The sequence below is a fragment of the Cottoperca gobio genome, chromosome 5 (assembly GCF_900634415.1).
Source record: "Cottoperca gobio chromosome 5, fCotGob3.1, whole genome shotgun sequence".
NCBI lineage: Eukaryota > Metazoa > Chordata > Actinopteri > Perciformes > Bovichtidae > Cottoperca > Cottoperca gobio.
In genome coordinates this window covers 12,533,987-12,559,688 of record NC_041359.1, presented here as the reverse complement: position 1 = coordinate 12,559,688, position 25,702 = coordinate 12,533,987, and the positions used below count along the sequence as shown (strand labels likewise).

The following is a 25,702-nucleotide window of genomic DNA, read 5'->3' as shown; positions in this document are numbered from 1 at the left end:
TTAGCAAGCATTGTAAACCACCCACATGATGGTCCCTACAGCTCAAATATCAGTATCTCATGGATTGTAACAAGCATCTTACAGTCTGATGATCACCACAGTCAGCTAAGGACCGACTGTCAGCTACGCTCCGGGCTGCAGCCTGATATGCCACTGCAAACCTAACAACTAGTCGTGTTTTGGGTGTATTGATTGAGACCACCATGTTTGTGCAATGGGGAGCGCCGCCCAACAGGGCTCCCATCAAACAAAACGCTTGGTCATCCAGTGTTGACGATCCTGAATCAAATTTGGTTGGAGGTCAATGTCATCCAGGCAACACGCTCTTCAATCCAATTATAATACTTTGTGGTATCGTGCCAGTTTTGCCATTTACCTCCTACGCATAGAGACAGAAAACTGTTGCTGCGATGATGGATTTATAGCTGTAAAGTCCTGCCTCAAAAAGAAGTACAACCTGCTGAGCAGTGTTTTATTTATTCAAACTCGACTTCCTGGTTCATTTTTCATCTTCTCATCGGTACCTGCAACAACACGCCCACACCCACGCAGCCTCTTGCATTTATTTGATGTGGTGCTGTCAGTTTGAACAGTCTAAATTGAGTCGATATTGTTAGAGCCTGTCTTCACCCCTCAATGACAGCAAACAAGCGTCCACCGGAATGCGCCTGAGCAAGATGCTGAATCCTGTAGTTAGTTCACTGTAAGTCGCTCTGGATAAGAGCGTCTGCTAAATGACCTGTAATGTAATGAATAAAAGAGTTGCTGCTCTCGAGCTCCCCCCGAGCCTTGACCTCCCTGAGGAGGGTCAGGGATGAGACAAACTTCTGGAGACTCTGATAGGCCCCGTGTTTAAACTCCTACTGTTCAAGTGTTTCTCCGTCAGTCTTCCTGCCCTTTGACCCCATGGGAGCCTGGCGTTTTGTGAGCTTCGGACACATGATGTAAAACAAAGCTATCTGTACACAGGAATGGACAGCCCTGATACCAAGAGAATACGCCCCTCCACCGAGAGGAGAGCAAACACGGGGTTGATGACTACACAGCGTGTGTGTCCTATTTTGTGTGTGATGCGTGTGTCAGAGAGGGGACGGGTCGGACTCAACACAATAGAGTGCTGCAGTGTGGGCGGCCACACCCTTTCCTCCTATAGCTCCCCTCCGGCCCCTCGAAACTGCCTTGACAAGATTGAAAAAGAAAGAAAAAAGAGGAGAGAGGGAGTGGACACACAGGAATGAAGTCCCTGATATGGCAACAAAAACTAATCAGGTGTAAATAAGTAAGGAAAAAAAAGGAAAAAATAGACACTAATGAATGCAAGAAAAAGTGAGAGGTTTGACAGATTCTCAGCTCGAGTAGTGGAAACATGACAGAGAATGGGGGAAAGTGGGCAGATCTGAGCGGACTGGGGGAGGGGGTAAGAGAAACAAAATGGGGGCATAAAAACAGTCTAACAGCAGACAGATAAATGCAGAGGAATCTAGAGGGAGGGAAGGAGAGAAAAAGCAAACGCTGTCTGTAGCATTGTGTTTTGCAATGTGTTGCTGAATTATTGATGCTGCCTCGGCGTTGAAGGGCGAGAAGCGGGAGCACTTTCACACGCGGCGTAATCTCTGCATCACAAACGAACACGCTCACATATGCAGAGTTGTCGAGCTGTGGCAAATATATGTGCGACGATTATCTCTCTTGACGGAAGAATCAAGTGTCTGTGGCTGGCAGGGGAGGGAAGAGGTCAAAGGTCGCAGCAGACCTGAGGGAGACATGTGGCCCACACCTGTTCTAAACTTGCCCCCAGTGGACTGACTGATCATCATGAGCCAGACACAAGGTAAAGTGAGTCATTAGTGTCATTCATTGTCTCACAATTCTCTCTAGTTTGTAAGACTACAAAGAGCTCTCTCCTTGCTTTCCTTTTTCCCTTCCCTGCCCGTGTTTTTCTCTCTCCCCGGCTGGCTCTCCTTCTTATCCGCAGAGGAAGCCTGTTTGATCTAGCGGAGTCCTGCTGCTCTGACTCCCCAGCTCCCAGACATCAGGCATACACGCCTCTCTCTCTCTCTCTCTCTCTCTCACACACACACACTCACTAAAAAGGAGAGAGCTCAAGCTTGTTCTTTCTACGCTCCCACTTCTTCAGAAAAAGGGAAAAATCACAGACTCTCCCTTCCTCCCCTCCCTAAAAATCAGACATATTCTCCCCGTTGTACCAAAGACAACAAAATAATTCATGAATTCAAAATGGCCTTGTTGCTGTTGAAGCTGTGCTGAGGCCAGCTGTGCTCTGTGCATATGGAGCATGTAGAATGTGCACTATGACAGCGATGTATCTCACTGAGAGGACAGTGGCCATCATTGTCATCGGCAGTAAGAGCGGGACACAATGGAGAGGGATACAGCCAGGGACCTGACTCACACATACTGTAAGCCTTCCTGGCCATTATCGGTAACAAAAGACGAGGAAAACAATGGGCATGAAGTGTCAATGTGCTGTGTAGAGATACAATAGCAGCTTTAATAGAAGACCGTTACGCCAAAACATCGCTGCAAGTTTGTTATTCTTTGTTTTGCTGGAATTCAATGGGATTTTTGCAAGTTTGTGTATATTTAACATTATTTCAACATTTATTTGAAGTATACAAACTGCTCAGTGATGCTCTGAGATCCAGGAATTGAGTGTCAGTTACAAAAAAAAAGCAATGCCATGTTGTTGGATACTCAAACCCAGAAAGAAAGTCCAGCAAAAATAATCAATTTGGTCTTTTCTTGTGTTAAAGTTATGATTATTTTGCTTAAACACCATTTTAATGCTGTTCATGACGAGCATTGTCCGGAAATAAATACTCCGTGTAATAGCATTCTGTAATTGTAAATATTTTCTATTGTCACTGGCGGAATCTGCCTTTCCGAGATTCAAATTTCATACCAACGCACAAGGGATTCAAAGAAAACAACGTGTGCATGTATTGGACGTGATGCGGAATGCAAGTACATTTTACGTGATATCAAAGACAACATATGATCGTTGCTTCATTGTCGGACATCATTGTTGACCTTTATTAAAACAATGTGAAAGGATGAATCCTCTTTGCCCAATGTTGGTTTGGCTTGGCCCAGTGATCGGGGAAGGACTTATCTTCAATAGAAATCTGACATCTTTATTAATAAAATGCTGCGCTGTAACTCTAAGTGTTACCATATCAATCAGGGCCCAAGTTTGGAAGTCAGGCGTTACATCAAGAGTCTTCAAAACAGTTACTGTCAACCACCGTATTTGGTGGTGCAAACTCACCCCGGTTGATTTTGACATGGGTGTGGGTTGTTGTTTTTTTTAACAACTGATGGTACAAAACAAATGGGACCACAATGATTCCTAAAGGCTTGCGTTCATGCTCGGATCCAGCAGTGGGAATCCACCACTCCAGACTGGGAAACTCTCTCCTCCACATTCCTCTGAGGGAATACCATCGGCACATGACAAGAGCCCCACTCACACTCAGCCACACACCAACTGCAACCTTTACACACAGAGAATGCCTGTGTGTATGTGCATATGTGTCATAGACGCTGAACAGAAAGAAATCGCAGCGAGAAAGGGTGAGGGAAGATTTGGGAAAACAGAGTAATGGGGGGGGGGCACCAGAACATGCTTGTGTCAGGCAGCTATGCCACAAATGTAATGAAGTGATTGATGGGAGGGCACTTTGTGCTAAAGGGTATCCCCCTCTTTCCCCCTCCTTCTTCTCTTCTTTGTCAACCTCTCCATCAGCCCAAACCTCAGGAATTATCTGTCAAGAAAAACCACTTGATCTTACCCAGCTCAGTTCAGCACAGCTCTCGGCAGAGGTCTACATCCTAACAAAGTGTGTGACAGAGTGTGTGTATAATCTAGCACCCATCAGCTCCACACCAGCTCCACACCAGCCCCTGTCCTACATGGGCCGCTGCACAACAGGAATGAGTATGTGTGTGTGCATGTATGGAGAGGGATGTTCCCATTTCCACTCTGTTTGAAGCACATGGACTGAGTCGGAATGTGAGGCAGCAGAGGGAGGGGTGAGGGGAGAGGCTAAGGCGGTAATCTGAGAGGGGTATCCCACAGCGCAGGCCAGCACATGGTCTATACTCTACTGTGGGACCATGCAGCACACAGGAAGAGGTACACCGATAGAAGAGACTTCCCTTTCAATAAAAGGCCTGAATAGAGGAGCACTATAGCGCATGGTAGGCTTCCCAATATCAAAATGTATCTACTGATGCTCCTTTGATGATGACAACAATGTATGACAGTGGCATCGCTTTAGCTGTTCAAAATAAACACTTATATAATTACTATATGCACCCCTAACAATGCATGTTGTAACTAACTTCATACCTCAGTAGTCTATATACCCAGGTTCAAACCTAAACTCAATACGCTGCAGCATTTTGTATATGTGAAAAGATTAAGTGCCGTTTGCGCTCCAGTTATTTACAAATTATTCAATAAATGTCTCTGCACACATTACTGCGCTGTGTCGTCAGCGATGATGGAATGCTGCTGGGTTGCCATCCATTAAGTGCTCTGTAAGTCTTGCTCAATTAAAATACTTTGACTATTACCATTTTTACCACTCAATTCTGTTTTGTGGGATTCTCGCAACACCATCCTGACTCTTGCATCACTGCAGCTTGTAAGCAGTGCCTCTCCAAACATTTGACACATTGCAAACTGCGTATGTTCTGACTGCATGGGGCTCATCGTCTGAGGTCGGATCTCAATATGTTCTATGATGCCAGCTCCCTCCAACCTACCGGCTGTCAACACCGCCTGAAAAAAAGTGGATCACTGCATCGACCTGATCACAGACCTAATATGAAACAATTGCCAGTCGAGCTCAATTGATGGTTGGGTAAAGCGCATCATGCAGCAGTAGCAAAGCAAAGATCCAAACACTCCATCTCTTGGGTTTGTACATGACAGGTTCGGAGACTTTCGACAGTACACAATATTCCACAGCCTCGGGACACGCTTAAACATGCATGAGTGAAGCGCACATATCAGCATGTTTCTCACACACATCGTTGCCCCCTGGCCACGCTCAGTGAGAGGCAGAACAGGAGAAAGAGTCTCCTGACAGGCGCCTGAAAACCAGTGAGATAAATATCAGGCCTGAGGTATGTGCTGCTGCCTCTAAACAGCGCAAGCACATTTTGTGGGGCAGGTAAAACACATTTTCAGGATGGGCTCATCCACACCAGGCATAGCCCCAGCACTGAAATGTTAGTGTCTCTCACACACACACACACACACACACACACACACACACACACACACACACACACACACACACACACACACACACACACACACACACACACACACACACACACACACACACACACACACACACACACACACACACACACACACACACACACACATCATCATCATCATCATCATGTACTGTTATGAGTGTGGAGCGTAAACATGATACACGTCCTCTGAATGGGCCTTTAACTCATGTTTGACCTCATTTAGAAACTGCTATCACGTGTTGCCTTCTAGTTGTCACCACTCACAGTAACTCATATCTGCAAATGTGGTTGCTTACACCAATTATATACATATATTTAAATATTACCCAATAAAGATATGGTTTAGTTTCAGTTCTGTCTACAAACTCCCACGCGGCCTCTCGTTTTTCTGACTGTTTCTACCTCCTGTTCCGTTTAGAGCAGTCGTTTAAATGTCAAAAAATGGGGGGGGGGGGGAATACTTCACCCCCAAAATGACCATTTGTATATCAATTACTCACCCCGCTTTACCTCAAACTCTTGAATACATCCTCAATGGTGAACGAAGAATCCAAACACAGAAGATTCTTAATGGGGGCCACATTTAACAACAGCAAAACTATATAGAATCATCCGTTTACAAACTCTCACGCTACTCGTGCAGTATAATCAAAGTCCCATTTATCCAGTGGCATGCTCACTACTTCCTACACATGCACTTTTGCTAAGAAATCCCACATGTCCAATATGCTCCGCACCGTTCACATCCCGTGAAGCGACAGCAGAGCTCCTGGCCAATGAACGAGACTGTTTATATTGTTAAGTGTTTTAAATAGTAACTTTGTAGCGAAACGCATTTGTTTAGGAAGTAGTGAGCATACGACTTGGATTACGCTGCACGAGTTGTATGAGAGTTTGTAAAGGGATGTTATGATATAGCTTTACTATTGTTAATCACTCATTTACATCAATTCATCAGGACTTTTCTCCAAGTTTTCTTTAAGATATCAAAGTAACACGGAGTCAGTAATTGATATACGAATGGTCATTGTGTGTGTTTCACCGGTTTACCAAACTAGACAGTACCGGACTCGTGTTCACTTTAGGCTGGATTGTTGTATAGTTACAGACGGTCTAAAACCTGTTCGGATCGACCACTGACCAGGTTTAACTCATGTCACTGTGTCAGGTAGCATGTGTGACATTCAGCCTTTATTGTCTTTTAACTGCGTGAGTCTGCACACATGCAGCACTGTTTTTTTGTTTATACACAGCGGGGGCCTCCCATCACGAGTTGTCCCGCATGGATGAGTGAAAAGAAGCAAGACGACAAGAGGAAGTCTGATGTCTACTTCTACTTCCTGCTGCTACATAACGGTGACCTCAATGTAACCTCCAGCTAAGGTCAACAAATTATCAGTGCACACACCGCCACGCTGTTAAGTGATGTGTGTGGAGGTGCATCTGGTTTGAGTGTGAAGTGAGGGGGCCTGAAGCAGGGAAAGAAAGGCTGACTCTCCCTGTTTTAAAGATCAGAGAGCAAATGATGCTCTAATACAGCTAGTGTGTGTGTGTGTGTGTGTGTGTGTGTGTGTGTGTGTGTGTGTGTGTGTGTGTGTGTGTGTGTGTGAAAGAAAACTACAGTATTACCACATTCAAAAGTAGGTTTAAAGTAAAGCTAGGACTCAGCACTTTAAACAAGCCTCTCTATAAGCCTGCGTATGTGCAGCAACAAACACCGGGTGAGAAAATGGGAGAAATCTCCACCGGAGCAGCTTTGATGCTGGGAACAACTCTAAAAAAAAAAACTGGTGCATCCACATAGCAACCAGGGGGAAGAACACGGTGTCCTCACTCAGAAGAAAAGAGTAGAGCGAGAGGCTGTGTGTGTGTGCGTGTGTGTAAGCGATGCACATTCAGCTGAGAAGTGATGAATGGCTTCATTAAAACGGCATTAGCAGAGGTGTGAACCCAAATGGAGAGTACCAGCGTGCAGCGATTACACACACACACATATATATATAAACAAGTCACAAAATAGTGAAATTCTCTCTTTGATACCAGCACCAAACCCACTCTCTCTTGGCACTTAGTAGTTACAGTGTTTGATGTTGAGGCAAATGTAAGATGCAACCTCAGGCTTTCATTAATATCAAGCTTAAAACATCCGTTAAAAGCCAAATCATTTTCAAGAAACAACAAAAACAATTCAGGATTTCCTTTAATCAAACTTCCCTTCCTCTCATAGAGACCCCAAAGCATGAGGGAGATGAGGAAACAGCACTGACACCATGGAAAGAAATTGATGAAAAGAAGGAATGAAGGAGGCGGAGGAGAGCAAATAAAAAAGGGACAGCGATGCAAAAGCAAGAAAGCCAAAAAAAGACCATGATTCAAAATCAAAGTGTGTGTGTATGTGTGTAACCTGATTAGCCAGACCCTACAGGGGAGACAAATCTACATTATTCTTTCTCATTTTCCCTCTGCTCCTCACAAACCCAGAAAAATGGGGGCAATTCAGTAACCCTAGCAACCAACTCTGCCTACGTGCAGAGAGAAGCTGCTGATGGAGGGGGGGGGGGGGGGGAAGGAGAGAGAGACAGGGATGGGGAGTAAAAAAAATAAAAAATACAAGTGCATACTGTACTCACACACATATTGAATTTAGCAGATGGCTCGTACAGCATCGTAGAATCTCCCTCCTTTATTACACCTCAAAAATTCTATTCAGGCCCTTCTCTTGCACATTTCCCTGATCCCTCCTCCTTTCCTCTCTCTCCCCCCTTTCCTCCCTTTTCCCTCCTTGGTCAGGCTCCTGGCTTTTTCTTCTCCTGCTCTCTGGCCACGTATGAGGGCTGTTCAAACCAAACACAACCTGTTTCCTCTGGCGTCCCCTGGGAGCATTATCCAACCTTTCTACTGTTGTGTTTTCTCTCCTTCCCCTTCTTTCTGCCTCCCTCCTATTTATTTACAGCTGGGTGTCTGTTCTCCTATTGATTGTTTTACAGAGGATATGAGTGGGCTTCGTCTCTGCCCTGCTCAGCTTTATATATAGATCCCTCTGTTCTTTAACGTGTTCTCACCAACACACACACACACACACACACACACACACACAGACATCCTCTCAATCCGAGCTGGTTGTGAGTCAGTGTCCGGTGCAGAAGCTCATGCAAGGACGCACAATGCGTGTGTGTCACATATGCTGAAATCATAAAGTGATGATTATTGCTTTAAGCTGCCATGGGAGGCGTGTCAAAGTGTGTGTGTCACATTTCATCACAACTGACAAACATCATGAGAGGAAAAGAGTGAGACAGAAAAAGAGAGGGGGAAAAAGAAGGAGTGAGCTAAACAGAGAGTTTGAGTTCTTTTCACAATGGTCCGATTGTTCATTGGCTGACAGAGAGAAAAAGATTGAAAAAGGAGGTTGAGGGAGTTTGGGATTGACAGACAGAGTGTGTGAGTGTGAGTGAGGGGGTAGGCCAGAGCACTGCTCTGCTTTTTACATTTTTACACGCTCTCCCCGGTTGCTCTGCTGTTGCCGTGTGTGTGTGTGTGTGTGTAAAGAAAGTGAAATTTGAATGGAGGCACCCTAACAGGGGTCAAGGCCCCTATATCAACTATTGATTCAGGTCACACACACACACACACAGGCTTGGGCAACGTGGCCATATATATATACACTTTAGATCTGAAACAATTTGATTATTAATTGGCAATTTTTTTTGTTAAAAGCCCCAAATTCGCTGGTTCCAGCTTATATAATGGTGATTATTTTCTTCTTGAATATCTTTGTTTTTAAATGTGTCAACTTGGGCTCTGGAAAGCTTCTGAGCATTTTACTATTGGAATATTTTCAGACTATTTTTTGAAATTTTCTAAACCAAATAATCACCTGATCAGAAACAAATAAACAACGATTTATAAGATAATAAAAATGGATTAGTTGCAACCATTTAAAAGACGATAGAAGACACACACACACACACACACACACACACACACACACACACACACACACACACACACACACACACACACACACACACACACACACACACACACACACACACACACACACACACACACACACACACACACACACACACACACACACACACACACACACACACACACACACACACACACACACACACACACACACACACGTAAGAGGGGCATTGGGATTAGCCAACCAGAGCAGACGGAGCATCTGTTGCCCAATCAGAGCATCTGGAACATCTGGCACCAATGAACAGCAGCTGAACTCTGATCTTACCCACTTGGCTTCACCGACGGCCTATTTATCATTCATTCTCTCAATTTATTCCTTTATCTCTCCATCACCAACATCGATGAGCTGTTAGTCTTAGATCTGACACCCAGTGTGTGTTGTTGTACACCTGCACAGGTTCAGCTGTCATGAACATTCCTCTCTTTTATCGCTCAGCTATCGCCTGTAGAATGTAGGAGGGTAGGCAGGAATGGTTTAGACATCTCAATCCAATAACACTCTCTGTTTATGTGTGCGTGTGAACTGATGGAGGCCAACTCAGCACTTTGATAAAATTTAACGCTGTGTTTTCTCGCAGGTGGCGCAGCAGCCCGGTAGTAAATTGTCATATTGAATCCTGAAGAATGAGGAAGGAGCTAGGTAGAAAGGAACAGAAAATCAATGAGTGTTTTCAGCCGCGTCGTGTCACAGCACAAGGGGGCCGCTACTGTGCAGACACACACTGAAACGACGTTAAGACATCTGGTGTGGAACACATTGTTCTATCGTGACATATCAAAGGGAATAGAAGATTTTTACTTATATTTTTTTTAACTACCTTTATTTCTCAGTTCCTTTCTATTCTGAGAGGCACGTGTGCTGACTGCGGAGTTATAAATCCTCACACACCGAGCACAGTAGCATTGAGTGTGTGAGTGTGTGTGTGTTATGTGAAATGCAGTTGATTCCCCTGCCCAGACACAAAGCCGTGGGCCCAAACAGGAAGCTTCACACACACACACACACACACACACACACACACACACACACACACACACACACACACACACACACACACACACACACACACACACACACACACACACACACACACACACACACACACACTCCCTGTACGAGCCGTCTGTGTACGGGCCTTAATCCTGAACCTCAGTTTCACACAAACATCCTTCCTGTCTGATTATTTTAAGCTCTGTAAGCTTTTTTTTTTATTCAGCTCACATCAATACAAACATACAGATCCAAGAACCCCCCCCTCCTCCTCCTCCTTTACATTTCTCCACACACACACACACACACACACACATTCCTGTGATTGACTTGCGGTTGGTAAGTGCACCACTGGACTCACTCAATACATCCCTAATTGACAATGGGTTGTTAAGAAAAACATACACACAAAACCCTAAAACAACCACTAATTGATTAGCTTAAAGATGTCTCGTCACATCCTTCCACCCATATGTGATGTTTGTCAATGTTACAATGGCAATCGTGATTCCCTGCTTGGTCACCATTCGTTCTGCCTCTTACGGTTTCATAGTTAATAAATGGGACACAGAACCTCCCTGAAATGTATGTCAGAGGACCCCTCTGCACTATCCCTGTTTCTCATCAATCAACCACCACACACACACACACACACACACACACACACACACACACACACACACACACACACACACACACACACACACACACACACACACACACACACACACACACACACACACACACACACACACACACACACACACAACACACACACACACACACACACAGAAATATTCAGCCCAGGCACAGAGGCTCACATTCACACACAGACCCACAATCCTGCCTGCAGACAAACCTCTTGCTATGTCACAACCTTTCCTATTGTGTGCTAGTGAAAGCAGCCATTTATCCTAAATCATATGTTTCTCTGGCTGCCTTGTAAACAGGCAGCTTAGTAATGTACACGTAGGCAGATACACTCGTCCAACGTCACATCTGCAGAGCTTGAATGAGTTTACTAGCCAGTCTGGAAAATAATATTAGCCTACATCTGTTTGGAGATAGAGCCTGTGAATACCTCTTTGTGTTCGAGTATTCAGTATAAAACACCAATAAAAAGTTATTCAGCACATCATCAGATTAGCTGGTCATACAAACCTCTCTGTATTTCCCCCAAAAAAAACACCAACAACAACAATACATTTTATCAGCAGCAGCGGTGGTAGTTATTTGCAAAGGCAGCCACTTATGAACATTCCCAGATGTGTGAAACTCTGACAGATGCTGAAGCGCCGAGCCAAAATGTACTTGAAAAATGAAACATCTGTCAAATGTTTTTAAAGACTCAGCACTCCCTAATATTCCTCTAAAATGTTTCCCATTGCCTGATTTAAAGATTTCCTTTTAAACGTGCTGGCGCTCCTGCTGACTGGTAAACGAGGCATGGGGATAGCTGGTTGATGTGCACTGACTGGATGAATGTGCTGCAGCCTGTAATAGTGACAGACCTCAGAGTCTTTGTTAAAAGCAAAAGGAGCTTTCTGGATTCAATTGGGAATAAGTGCTCTGTGAACTACGAGTGGTAGGTGATAAGCTCATTCCTTAACTCCGTTTCACCGCTGTGTATAACCGTTTTCATCTGTGTTAGAACATTCCTATCCCGCTTTAAATGTGTCTCACTCACTTTCTCTAGCTGTATTTCCCCTTTCACGTTCCCGCTTACTTTTTCTGCATCTCAGTCAGTCTGTCTGTCTCTCTCTCTCCCACACACACACCCACACCCACACACACACACTCTGCCCGAGCAGTAGGAACATTCCTTGCATCAGCCAGAATCCCTTATTAGAGTATCAGCACTCTGCCTGTGTGAAATAACACAGGATGAGAAAAGGATGGTGGTATTCAAGCGTTGATGTGCTTGTGTGCAACATTCTTCAGCTCAAATGTCTACAAGTGAGACAACAGTGACATCCACCTACTTTAGGTGATTATTTCACAACACATTCTTTCCTTTATAAGAAAAACAAAAAGGTACAAAAAGGGTAGACATATAACAGAGACGCATCATGAAAAACAGGTGAAGAACTAAAAAGCAATATGAGGGTTAGATCCATTATAAGACGCCAAATCATCTCAGGAATGTCACTCAAATTCCTGAGTGTGTGTAACATGAATGTCATGTTGCGTATGAGAGTACATATCTAACAACGCATGTAGTACGATGGTGCTATAGTAGAGTATGACAGCAAAGCACCAGTGTTCAATCAATGGCCCAACTGGAACTGCATCAGCCAAACACAATGCTAAAGTATGGGAGTTAATATTCATTCATCATGTGCTTGAGTTATTCTGTCAAGCCTTGTGTGTTAATCATGTTAGCATGTGCATCATGCATCTTCCTCTCCTGCTGCAGAGATGTATGAATGTAAGCCATGGGATGATTTACATTTATTTCCCCCCCCATGATGCTGCAGTGTATGGCTGCAGAGTGAGAAAGACTATTCATGTTGCCATAAAGGTTTGATTCCTCAGCTGCAATAGTTGACCTATTAAAGATCTGGGAAACAAGACAGACATGTGTTTGCAAATACAGGGATGTGACGTGTATGAGGTTTATGTATTGCTGCTTGATACCCTCCATTAGAGAATATCTAACAGCAGAGTGCAGGGTAATGACACACTGTCTGCGTCTCCCATAGAAGGCTGGGGATGTCACAGCAGACACAGCACCTGGAGATGCCTCTACAGATGGACACACACACACACACACACACACACACACACACACACACACACACTATGTGGAAAAACTTGTGCTGGACAGAGTGAGGTAGCTCAACACAGCTGTTTGCTAGGGAGCAGTGAAGTAACTGACAGGGGGAATCGATGCAGAGGGTCGATGGACAAACATTAAGTCCACAAGCTGACAAACACAGCAGACAGGCCTCACAATGCAGCACGGACAGAAGGCCTTTACACAGGCTGCCAAGCATAAACAGCGGCCTACCGGGACATTGGGACAACAGCGCAAATGTCACTGCGGTGACAGCTAAAGAAGTCTGCAGATAGGCAGGTAAACAAGAGGAAGTGGCTAATAAGAAGTGGTTAACACGGAGTTACCCTGGATTAATCTGTTCATTAGTTTAACTGACAGGTTTAGAATATGGGACAAAATCAAACCTCTTAGATTTGTTCTCGTTCTCGTCGAAGGCTTGCTTATTAAAAAGATTTTTGCACAGATTTGAGCGTGCAGATGCTTTGTTTCATTAATTTTGTGTAGACAAGTGACAAATTAAAGGAACTTGAATGGAGTGGTGAAACAAAACTATTTCCGATGTCACACAGGGCACACTGGGATCATTGGAGGGTTTGATAGGTATAAAATTGACCTAAAGCATATGTTGTGGCTTTTGCACTCATTGGATCTCGGCAAATTTCACACCCCATAAGTATTTTTGGAAGAATGGCGTTTATCTCCAGAAGCGCTTTGCTCCACACTTCACTAAGACACTTTATGTTGGTTTCCTTTAAATGTGTCACCCATCTGTATATCAGCACCAACTATTCCAGTTTCTCAACATAGCAATTTGTGATAACACGCTCCAAAAACTCTTCGTTTGTCGCTTACTGTCTGTTCAATCCTACAAAGTTGCAGGTGGCAGCAGCTCTACAGAAGAATAGGAGGGCTACAAGGTGACCATTTTGAAAACAAGGCTTTGAAGAGGACACGTGTTCCTAAAAGAACATAAGAAGGTTGTGATGAGGACACGTGTTCTTAAAAGAACATGAGAAGGGTGTGATGAGGAAACCCATTTTATCTAGTAATCTTGCACTGCAGCAGCAGTGGAAACATGCTGTCCATGAGGAGAACAATATCCTGTCCTCTCTCTCCTCCACATCCCTCCCCTTCCTGCCACCTCGGTGCTGTCCCTCTACTCCCCACCACTAACCTAAACTGGATCTGATAAGCTATCACTGAAGCTCTGACTGGCACTGCCCAGCCGAATACAGTGTGCTTGCCAGATGACAGAAACATCACACACATACACACTAATCGACCCGACCAGTAAACAGTTAACATCTGAACGCCCCTCTCTAGCCACTACTCTCTGCTCTCCCACCCCTGCTGCTGTTCTCTCGTGTCTTTGGTCGTGGGCAGGGGCGACACAAATGAACTGTGATCAATGGACAAGCCTTAGCACAAATGGATAATGTAATTGCAATATGCGTTAAAAGCCACACACGCGCGCGCACGCACGCACGCACGTAGCATAAACGGACGGCGGTTCACACCAGCACCAAAGACACGCAGGAGACAGAGGGGAGAGAAAACGCCCTGCCTTGTTCCATGTCGAAACCCCAGACCTCTGGGTAGTCTGCACAACGCACATACACACATATGTATATACATACACACACACACACACACACCACCTTCACATACGCTTTTCTTTAGAGACCACATAGAGACCACATCTGGACAACGACACTGATTTCTGAGCGGGGTTTCTTTCCTGTCTTTGTTGGCCATCTGTGTGCTGCGTTGGAGGCGAGCGATCACACGCTTGAAAACACGCTGATCATGATGTCTAGTTATGGTTGCAATTGTTGCTATATTATTCATCTTCCACGTCCACATATTGTCATTAGCCTTCTTAAATTATTGGTGAAATACAAAAGGCAAGCGTACCCTTTACGTCTGATAGGAGAGGTGAGGGTACAGAAAACTATGCAATCAGCCAAGTCATGAGAAACACAGATTTAAAAAGGCACATTGCTTAAGCTTGTGATAAATACTACCATGTGGGTAGCGTTTTAAAAGTTTTACCTTTAACTTGAGTTTCATATTCGGCCACTATCTCCTTTTCCTTTCGGAATTTCGCCGGAGACGTCATGGCTGAGTTTGGAGATCAAACCACTTGCCCTCGTAGCGAAGTCAATTTTGTCTTAATCAGTCAAAAAAAAGAAGTCGTAAACGGGGGAGATGCCAATCTGGAAGAGGTTTTGAGAGGAAAAACAGAGCCCAGATGAGAGATTGCAGCTCCTCAGTGTGCCCGCGGATCTGTATTGTCTCCCTGCCTCTGTTCACTCCCGGCGCATTGTGAGTTTGGCGCTGCTGCTGCTGCTGCTGTATGTTCCCATCCGCCGCCGCGCCTCGCCGCCTCCTCAAAACCGGTTATGGTGCAAACAACTTCCAGTGAAAAGAGATGCATTCCCTTCTTGAAAAGCAAACAGTGATAGCTTGTCAGTCAGTACTTCGAAAAGTTTGTTTTATATATTTGAGCGTGTATCGGTCACGCAGCTGCCCGTCCGCCTGTCTAAACTAAACTGCTCTCCTCTTCCCCCTCCTGAAGTGAGAGAGAGGAGGAACCGAGTGGAGATGGAGGGGCTGGATGGTCGGCCCCAGTGCGCAGGACAGGCATGGATGCACACATGGATAGTATTCATTCGGGTACTAAACCACATGTGTTGCAGGCAATCCCTTCACTGCATGTAGCAAAGGGATGTCTTGTTTAACCAGAGGTTAGATAGATTTAAACAAAAGCAATATTTAGGATGATCGGCCAGTTGCAATGTGAGGATCATTTTTTCCAGGGTGGGTAAAGTGAGCAAAAGTGGGTTTAATAGCCACTTTATATATCCTTTCAGTAACGATATGGCCGGTGATAGGAGACAGGGTGTCTTACATATGTCCTAATGCTGAATTTAAATGACTCTATAAATTAGTATTTAGTAAACAAAACGGCAAATGATCTGTAGCTAGCTGATGTTAGCCCCATAAAAGTATTTAGCTTGTTAGCAAGCAATTGTATAACTCTGGCGGCTATCTATGGCCACTTAGGATATTGTTCGACATAATGGAAATGCATTAGCCTTGACTTGTACTTCGATGGCAACCATTTCTAACATAAAACTGTGTCATTTGAGCTGTCTATTTAATAAGCAACCCTCCTCCTCAAAGTAAGCGCATCAACTTTATTTTACGTCGAATAAACGATACTGCCCCGCCTAATTTTATAGGACAAGAGTAATACTTCCCACACCACGATTGGTGAAACATAATTTGAATGACATGCAAGCTCACCAATCGGCTTTCATAATTTTTGAAAGTGGGCGTTTCAACTCTAATTTCTAACCAATGACGTTCAGATTTTGTAATGAAGGTGGCCAATGGCGTCGGTTACTATGGAGTGCATCCAATCTGAGCCAGATGTAGGGTCTTTTAAAGATAGTTTCAGGAAGTGCTTTTAAATACCAGGAAGTTGTAAACAAAGCTGACAGCTATTTAGTTAGCTGTTAACTACATCCGAATGGATGCTGTACCAGTCGTGTAAAACAGGCTAGTTATTTGCCGATATCGTGTATTTATCAATAATACAGCTAACCATTTTGTTTTATATAAAAATCGTTTCGTTGAAATCGATATTTTCCCTTGCGTTTGCTCACCAAGCTGACGTTAGCTGCCTTCCTTTTTCTTGTTAGGAAAAGGCTAACGTTTGCACAAGGACGTTAGTGCTAGCGTTAACGCTTGCGAAGTTAACGTCAAATCGAGTATTATTACCCGAATTCAACGGATTGTGAGTGAACAGCAGTCCCCGGTTCTTGTTTTTCGACTGCATTTGCTGTCTGGCGGCAGAAAGAGCGAGAGTTCGTCCATTTTGGCAGGACAACAATGTCTACATCCAACGCTAATTTCAAAAACAAGTGTGTGACACAGGTGAACTGCATCTTTTGTGACAGTCGGCTTTGCACGAGAGGCATGAAAGCAGTGCTTCTTGCAGACACTGAGGTTGAGCTTTTTTCGACTGATATACCTCCCAATAGGTAAGTGCTAATCTAGTTAGCAATGCTGCCAACCTTTGTTTATGTCTGCTGTTGTTGCAAGATGTAACGTTTATTGAAACAAACCGTAGCTAACAGATATCAAACTGATCATTTGCTGGGAATAGGGACACCATATTGGCACCCACACTATGATTTGCAATAACATTGTTGCATGAACATGTGAATTGATGTTTGTTTCTCATTACACGTCCCCCCCCCCCCTCTCTCTTCCCAAGAACTGTTGACTTTGTGGCCAGCTGCTACTCTACTGAAAGCTGCAAATGCAAACTGAGAGACATCGCATGTCTCAAGTGGTATGTAAAGCTCTTCTATAACCTACAGTGTTTACTTTAGGAAAACCATCTGCTAATGTGAAATGTTGATAAGAAGCTCAGCAAACAAGTCCTACCCATGTAGCTGGTTTTCACATGTAAGGCTGCTACTACTGATTGTTTCCATTGTCTATTTACATGGTGATCATCTTCTTGATTAATGAGTTGGTGCATTAAACCTCAGAAAATGGTGAAACATGTCCATTGCCATTTCCAAGAGCCAAATGTGAACTCTTCTTATGTATTGTCTTATCCGGGCAGCAGTCTAAAACCAAAGATATTCAATTTACAATGATATGAAACGGAGAAAGGCAGCAAATGATCATATTTCAGAACCTGAAAACAGAATATTTGTTTTTTCTACTTGTGTCTCAAACAATTAATTAATCAATTATCAAAATGGTTGCCCATTACGTTTCTTTTAATGATGACAGAACAACTGTTACATTTACAATCCTATCAGTTTCTTTGATTTGTGAAGTAAACAGACTTCAGATTTCAGCTTTATGCACCTGTAATTAAAATGAAATTCTGCCATTTGGCATTTATTTCTGATATTGACCTAAAAGGACAGTTTAGTGCTACAGTGAGGTTTTATGAAGCCTCTTTTGTATTGCCAGGCCTTTTGTTGTTGTTGTACACAGGGCAAAAACAAACATCTGTTAGATAATAGACACCGCTAGTGGAGTTAGCACTTTTCAGAAGTGCCCCCAGTAAAGCGCTGACACACGTTTCTTCTTTATTCTCTCTCCCTCCCTCTCCCAGTGGTAATGTTGTGGGCTATCATGTTGTGGCACCCTGTAAACCCTGCCTGCTCTCCTGTAACAACGGCCATTTCTGGATGTTCAACAGCGATGCCGTATCTACTCTCAACAGACTAGATGTGACCGGTTAGTACAAGCTCCACTTGATAAAACTGGAGTTATTCGCAGGTTCGCTCTGTTCAATGTGTGTCATAAGCCTTTGTCACCCTCCAATGTTTCTGCAGGTCTAAATCTGCTCCTGTGGGGAGATCTTCCTGAACTGGATGAGAGCGACAACGAAGAGTCAGAAAGCCCATCAGAGGAGGAGTGTATTAGGTAGAGAGGGAAACGGACAATGCGAGAGACCTGGAACGCCAACATTTGAGGTGGAGCTGGAAGAGTGATTAAACCATGCTTAAGATGAGACAGAAAAGAGACGTTTTAAAGGGGCATTTTAATAATGAAACAAATCGGGCAGAAAAGTGCTGTTTGTGCTGCTCAGCATGGGTTGAAAGCTGAAACCATAGTGCACCTCTGCCCACACCCCGATCAGTGAGGTCACAGCAGGTGTTTTGCCTATGACCGCGGATGGAGAACACCTGCTGTGACCTCACTGATCGGGATGTGGCCAGAAACACAACATGCTCCAAAGTCAGAACCCACAGAGAACAGTGCGGCACACGTTTCTCGGCCCAATGTCATTTAGTGTTGAATTACACTTTAACCTGTGACCATTCCTTTCCCCATCACTTTCCACCGTCAAAAGCACAGACGCACAAAATGTTGCACATATTCTTTACTCTCTTTTTCTCTTCTTTGTATATTTGCATGGGCTACTGTAAAACACGTGGCTGAAGTAGACCGAAAACAACAACAAACAACTAGACTCCTTAATCTAGTGCATTCTACTTTTCCTCACGGAGCTCATGCTTTTGATCGGCCTCATGAGAAGTTGGGGGTGTGGTATGATAAGTCCATGGAGCTTATCAGCGAATGCTGTGCTTTTCTTTTCTTTTTTTACCGCTGTTAAAGTTCAGTCCAATTTTTAGATAAGATGACCACAAAATGCTTACCTTCATTTTAATGGCAGTAATAATCTGTACATTGAATATGCTGTAATAAGCAAAAACTTATGTCTTAAAGGCTTATATTCTCTCTGTGTGGCTGGGTGCTGACTGAAAGCTGGAGTGCTTTTTGAATCCTTTGGTATTGGAGAAATAGCACAATGATTGAATAATATAAATAAATATATTTATTATTGTTATTTGATTTAATTTTGACGATCTGATGTTCCATCAGTGATACACTTTGATATGCTTATACAGTGTTTGTTACACACTTGATGGCAGCAGTATGAATATGACTGTAGCAGTATCTGATACTAACATACTAACTTATGCATAGGGTGTGCTTCCACAAAGGCCTGGAGCAGCTGAATCTGAACGTTTAGTTTCTTGGTAAGAGCTCCAATCAAGTAATACATTCCCAGATTGATGATATAGGAAAGTTAGAAGGGGAGCTAACAAAGGTGCACTTTTGCATCGATGTGGATCATTAAGCAAAATTATGAAAACATGAGTGCTGAATGGATTTCTGTGTCCACGCTCTGTTTTTGTTACATTACTGTTCAGTTTCATGTAGCAGCATAATTGTAGCACCTGCAAAGAAGAAAAAGTAAACTCCAAAGAATCACGGAACATGTCAGTATTGAACTTATGGACCGGCTACCCCAAAAAACAAAAAAAAGATAGTTTTGTCATTTTAGGCCATGTTATTGAATGGCATTTGAACATTTTAAGTAATCTGTTGTGATGTTCAGCTGAAATCAGTGGAGCTGACCATAAAACTCTTAACCCTCAATATTCTATTGGCCTTACTGATGCTGTGATTGCTGACAATGAACCTTAGTTAAGCTGTGGACTCGAGGTGGATGCTGTTTGTTAGTTGGTCATCACCAACTCAGCCTGTTGTGCCTGTCACAAGGTTCAACATCCTCCAGTCACAAGCGACTTTACTCAAGTCAGTCCTTTTTTGGCAGTGCCATCCTTCTGCTCCTGTTATTGTTTCACTGCTGTGCCCTGCGGATACTATGATCCTGTCTTAAAGTAACAGTCCTTCTGTGAGTGAATAAGATTTGCTTGCATTGTTGGTAAACATATAATTTCCCTTCTTACCTGAAGGAAAAGGATAAAGGAAGTGGGTATTTTTTAACTTTAATCGACCTCTGTGTTTATCTATGCTATAGCCTTTAGTTTAGTAAAATACAGAGTAGGAAAATAATGTCCCGATTTTCACGTCCTTCACCATAAAGTCATAACTGACGGTCTGATACACTTGCACACCAAATACTGTTTATGTGGTAAACTGATAGGATACAGTTAAGCAGCTGGGTATTTATTAAATCCACAAAACCAAATATCTATAACCACATACTTCCTTTTTTTTTTACAAATGCATTGGTTTGTATTGTGCTACAGTACTTATGCTTTTTTTTGTTCAGGTATTTAATATTTCATTTGTGGTGTAGTGCTTTGATTTGTATATTAAAGATTGGATGTGTACAGTTTTACCTCGAGAAGGTATCACCTGCGAGCTTCCTCTGGCTAGGACAATTGTCATGATAATCATAAACACATTTATTTAAATGGCTGTTTCTGACGTGAATAACTTTTATTAACATGACCTGCTGAAAAGGTATATTTTGGAATTGCACTGAAACTGCTTTGGTAGTTTGAAAAAAATGATTTGTTGTTTTGTATGCTTGTAAATTAATAAACTTTTTTTTTTTTTTCAAAATATCTTAAATGCCCTGTAGTTCTTTTTCTTCTTTAGATCCACATTAGCTTCTACGCCCATATATGGTGCTTATCCTGTGCTCAACAGAAAAGTTCTTCCCATACACTCATATACTGACACATACTATACATTTTTTAATGTACTGCTAATCACACTGGTTTACACAAGATACTGTTCTGTGACTAAGAGAACTCTAAAATCTAATTCTAAAAATAGTATAATACTAATTAGTGAAGCCTAAATTTTATCTGCAACTGTGCAGAAGTACTGAGTTTAAACCGAATGAATAGAGGTGCAAAGCTTCCACAGCATATGTCACCCTCTATCCATAGAATGAATGAGAAAACTTCCACAAGTCTCATTATGCTGCTTGAAATATACAGTATTCACTCGAGTCAGCACACAAGGTTGACTAAACATTTAACACATGAAACTGGATAATCCTCCTGCTAATTATGTTTTGAGCCCGTATTACTTTCTGTTCTCTGTTACCAACAAAAACCAGGTGGTTGTCTTGATGTTACGACCTGCACTATCCAGCCCATGTGTCTGTGTTGTATATGGGTGTGTGTTTGGTAAATCATTAATATAATTTTAACCGCTAAACCGCTCCCGTCAGCACAAGCAGCCTACAGTTCTCTCTGACCTGTGAATTCAGTCAGTGCATCAGAATGGGGTCTTTTCACTCATGCACTATGCAGATTTATAATATTCATCAACAGCTTTTACACTGAGGAAACATTTTAGCTGAACATTTATGAGTCCTCCTACTCTTACACACAGGTTAGAGAAGGGGGGGGGGGCGCTTTGTCTTTCACCTGCAATCTGTGATTTCAGATTTCCTGATCTGTAATTCTGTGCATTTTTAGGTGGTGAGTTTCCACATGTGCACTAAGAAAAGCTGAGTAAGGATCTGAGTTTGTTCATTTTTTTTTTGCACACCTCCTTCTCAAGAATTCTCTGCTGCTGTTGGGACACGTACAGGACAATTTAAGTAGCGATGGCAAGAAAAAGAATAAAACAAATAGTTGTGGCACGCCGTGTTTTCACATGTAATTGTAGCATCCGCCCAAACTACAAATCAAGCCTGCACAACATCAGCTCTACAGTTGTGTTTTCTCTTACACGCCTCATGAAAAACACTTTGTTTGCGAGACATTGAATGAATGTTTAGCAGAGCGTTGCTGAATAAAATAATGTATGCACAGCACTCATGGTTGCCTTTTCCCCGAACAAAAAAGAGGATAATGTTAATTCGACATGCTGCCTCTCTGTCCCAGTGACAGCTAAGCTGGTTACACAGGTAGCGACAACATGCTAATACAAGTCCAGCATCCTGTCACAGCAACACAGGGTTACGAAAACAAACACACAGGGAAGCTCAATCTCGTAGCTGGATATGGTCAACAAAATGTGACATGATGATGAATAATCTGCTGTTTTTAAAGTGCACAACATAGTAATATACACAAAACTTGGATCAGCTAATATTCAGTGTGTAACACTAAGTAAAGGATGCAAGACGTGTGATCGACTGGAATTTATTTTATTATAAAATACTCAAAAGACTGTGACAATAAGGCCAGTAAGATGTTGTTGCTCGTTATGTTTTATAACTTTTTGTATTGTATTGTATTTTTCATAATAAAAACAATGACTTTAAATAATTGTGTTAGTAGTGTCACACAGATTGGCTTTGAGCTGAGAGCAGGAAACCAGGCAGACAGGTATGGAGCTAATATGGCAGCTGTTTAAGAGAGCTGTGTGTAAAAGGTGGACAGGTGTGTGAAACATAGCAGCTACAAGAAGCAGGTGGGGAGCTGCTTTACATAAACAGCTGCCAGGTGAGTAAACACACAGTGAGGATAAGATGTCCTCTAGTCGGGAACACAGACAGTAAAGCTAGGCTCCACTCAACATAATTATTATTTTTATTATGACAGAATGCTTACAAACTCATGATCTTATTAAGCAAACATGGAAATGGAACTTTTTCCTGGCAGCGTTGTGACTCGTCGGGAAGCACAGGTGCAACTAATAACATTACTGATGACCCTGTTCCATTTAAACGCAGCATGGAATTCAATTAATGTTATTCATTACACCTTTTTTTCTGCTATGGCATGATTGATGGCCTCAACCACTCAAGAGATCAGGGCCTCAGGAATAAGTAAAACAAAGAGCCTTTTGCTTGATGGAAAACACTCAAGTAGTAGCCTAATTAAATCAACTGAATTTAAATTCTGTACACATTAAAAGATAACTTATTTTGTCTCGTCCTTGCGAATAATAAATGAGTTACAAACTGTTCCACGACCTTAAATAGTCCCATATGTTGCTTTTTGGAATCACGTAAATGTATGTTATATGGATATGTTTGAACCAAATGAACAGTACAAACAGTTTCACTCAAATCTTATTCTTAAAGTCTTTTAAGAACATTTCCACAGGTGTTTCCTATTCTGGCTGAATAGACCTCTCCTCAGAGTGATGACTGGAGCGTTGCTGGAATTACATCAGTTCACGAGACTCCTAGGTGTAAAAAGGTTTAAGGTGTAAAAGGAGTAACTTGAACTGCCCTTACATGTGAAAAAACAGGAAAGTGAGGAAGATATCAAATAAGCATAAGAGGAACATGCACACACTGTCCCGAGAACCTGCCAAACAATAAGTAAAATCCTCTCGTGCACGGACTTAAACTACAGTAACTGAAGCAACTAGTTCATTACAAACTCAGACCTGCAGGAACCATAACAATTACAGAGAGAACACTCTGGCGCACTCTGTTGGGTGAGAGGTGCAATGACATGGTAAATACATACTGTGTACTCAACTGGAGTGCAAGTTTCAAGAGTCAACGGTACAATGAAATGTGTTTGAGAGAGACAGCATGTCAGCTCAGCAGTCAAATAAGTTCTGACATTTATTTATTTGTTTTTAGTGATATTATGCAGAATCAAGTTAAGAGACGAGTTCTTGTCTGCTGTCCTTCTTCCTGCTGTTGCCACTCAAGTGAACAGCCTGGCCTTCTTCTTTTTGGACTCTCTGTCCGACACTTTCTTCTCGGTGGATTCGAGGTCCTCCAGCCTTGTTTTAATGGTGTTTCCCTCCTCGCCTTCTCCTCCTCTGCTCTTCTCAGCTTCTGTTGCTGCTCCAGCTGTGCAAAGTAGGAGGCTTTGATTCTCCTAACCTTCTCCTCCAAGTCCAGGGCCTTCGCCTGACTCTTTTCTTTTTTTAGGGCCTCGCTGGTGCTCCTCAATTTGACCGCGGAGACCTTCTTGGTGCTCCCTGTGTTTAGCAGCCTGCTCCTCCAGGTTTCTTCTGGGTCTTTAGGAGCAGCTGCTGGAGCTCCTCTGCCCTCTTCTCATTGTCCGTTCTCAGCTCTTCCAGGTCTGCCTGGCAGGCCTTTGTGCTCGGGGTTGGAGCCTCCTCACACTGCTCTGCAGCAGGGTTGCTGTTTTGCTGCTGCAGCTTCCCTTGGCTTCATCCAGTTTGAAATTTCAGGCTTGCCATGATCTTATCAGCAAGAATCCGCCTGTTAACAGCACTTATTCTTACAATGCGAGCCTCACTCTGCTCAAATTTGAGCTCTGTGAATCTCCTCCTTGTAAGACTTGGTCTCGTTGCTGCGAGAACGTTCCAGCTGGTCTTTGAGCTCTTTAAATGGTTCGTTCAGCTTCTGCAGTATAGTAATGGTGTTTACTGCAAACCTCTTCCAGCTGGGCCTTTAAAGTCCAGGCCTTTCGCTTCAAGCAGATGATAAGGTCATATCAGATGATATCTGGCTCTGACCTCCTGTGGGATTCACATTGGACTTGTCCTGGCCAAGCTGAGTCGCAAAGTCCCCGGGGCTTCGTCTACCACCATCCAGCTCTCAATTTCCAGTTGATCTCCACTTATTTTAGGAGTGTAGCCTGTCATTTACTAACAGTTAAAAATAGACATTACTTATCAAGCCAATTGTAGAGATATAGGGTATTACGAATTCAGATAGACCTTTTGTGTTTGTGTCCCTCTTGGTTTAATTTACATATAAAACATGTTAGTGCTGGACTAAATATAAATGTAAATGAGAGTGCTCGGACAAAAAAAAATCAATGCTGAAAACGAATTAAACAAAAAATATACATTTATTTAAAATTATAATAATTTACTCAAATGCACTATTAACACACTATGGCTGCAGCATGATCTCAGTAGAGCTGTTCAAATGTATAACTATCAATATTTATTACTTTCCATATTGACTATGTTGAGAAATGACTGGTCTCTCTTCACATTACCTTACACCCACACTTTACTGTTTTAATTGACTTTTGTTAAATGTATTTGTGTGAATGTGTAATCCCCCTCTCAGAGAGTAATAAAGGGAGATACCTGTAAACACAGCTGCTTTTAATCGCCACAAATTCAGCTTTTTTTTTTATGTCCCTGTTACTATAGTACGGTGTGTTTTTGACCCTCAGGGCCGCCGCACTATGGTGGTCTGTGAGGAAAAAAAGATGATGTCTGGATATAATTATGATTAAATAATAGGAATTAAATCCTGTCATTCACGGCACAGTGATGAGGGTGAAAACTATGGTTGTCATGGTTACATGAGCACAAACATCTTGGTCATCTGCTCAGGATTGATATATTGATAAATATAAAGAATACAAATACAAACTACAGTAAACCTTAGGTGTATAAAAATGTCAAATCATAATAATATTACAGCC

General features: G+C 42.8%; 2 protein-coding genes across 4 annotated transcripts in view; one reads left to right on the top strand and one right to left on the bottom strand.

Moving 5' to 3' along the window:
• Positions 1-15,705, bottom strand: part of srgap2 (SLIT-ROBO Rho GTPase activating protein 2) — a 50,406-nt gene extending 34,701 nt beyond the window's left edge. Inside the window, exon 1 of one of the 3 annotated variants that reach the window (XM_029431413.1) lies at positions 15,114-15,705. In XM_029431413.1, coding sequence (XP_029287273.1) covers positions 15,114-15,180 — 67 coding nt within the window. In that variant the 5' untranslated portion in view covers positions 15,181-15,705. The remainder of the gene's footprint in view (positions 1-15,113) is intronic. The other 2 variants (XM_029431412.1, XM_029431411.1) reach the window with 2 other exon arrangements.
• An 844-nt stretch (positions 15,706-16,549) lies between these two features.
• On the top strand, positions 16,550-20,983 carry LOC115008840 (protein FAM72A). Its single transcript, XM_029432686.1, has 4 exons — positions 16,550-17,110; positions 17,347-17,424; positions 18,208-18,332; positions 18,431-20,983. The coding sequence occupies exons 1-4, from the start codon at positions 16,959-16,961 to the stop codon at positions 18,523-18,525; spliced, it is 450 nt and encodes a 149-aa protein (XP_029288546.1). The 5' UTR covers positions 16,550-16,958; the 3' UTR covers positions 18,526-20,983.
• Positions 20,984-25,702: the final 4,719 nt, after the last annotated feature.

Excerpts from the sequence above, each read along its gene's own strand:
- LOC115008840 (XM_029432686.1), top strand. The coding sequence starts at position 16,959 with ATGTCTACATCCAACGCTAATTTCAAAAACAAGTGTGTGACACAGGTG. Across the intron at positions 17,111-17,346 it reads ACTGATATACCTCCCAATAG|AACTGTTGACTTTGTGGCCA; the intron begins GTAAGTGCTAAT and ends TCTCTTCCCAAG. Across the intron at positions 17,425-18,207 it reads GACATCGCATGTCTCAAGTG|TGGTAATGTTGTGGGCTATC; the intron begins GTATGTAAAGCT and ends TCCCTCTCCCAG.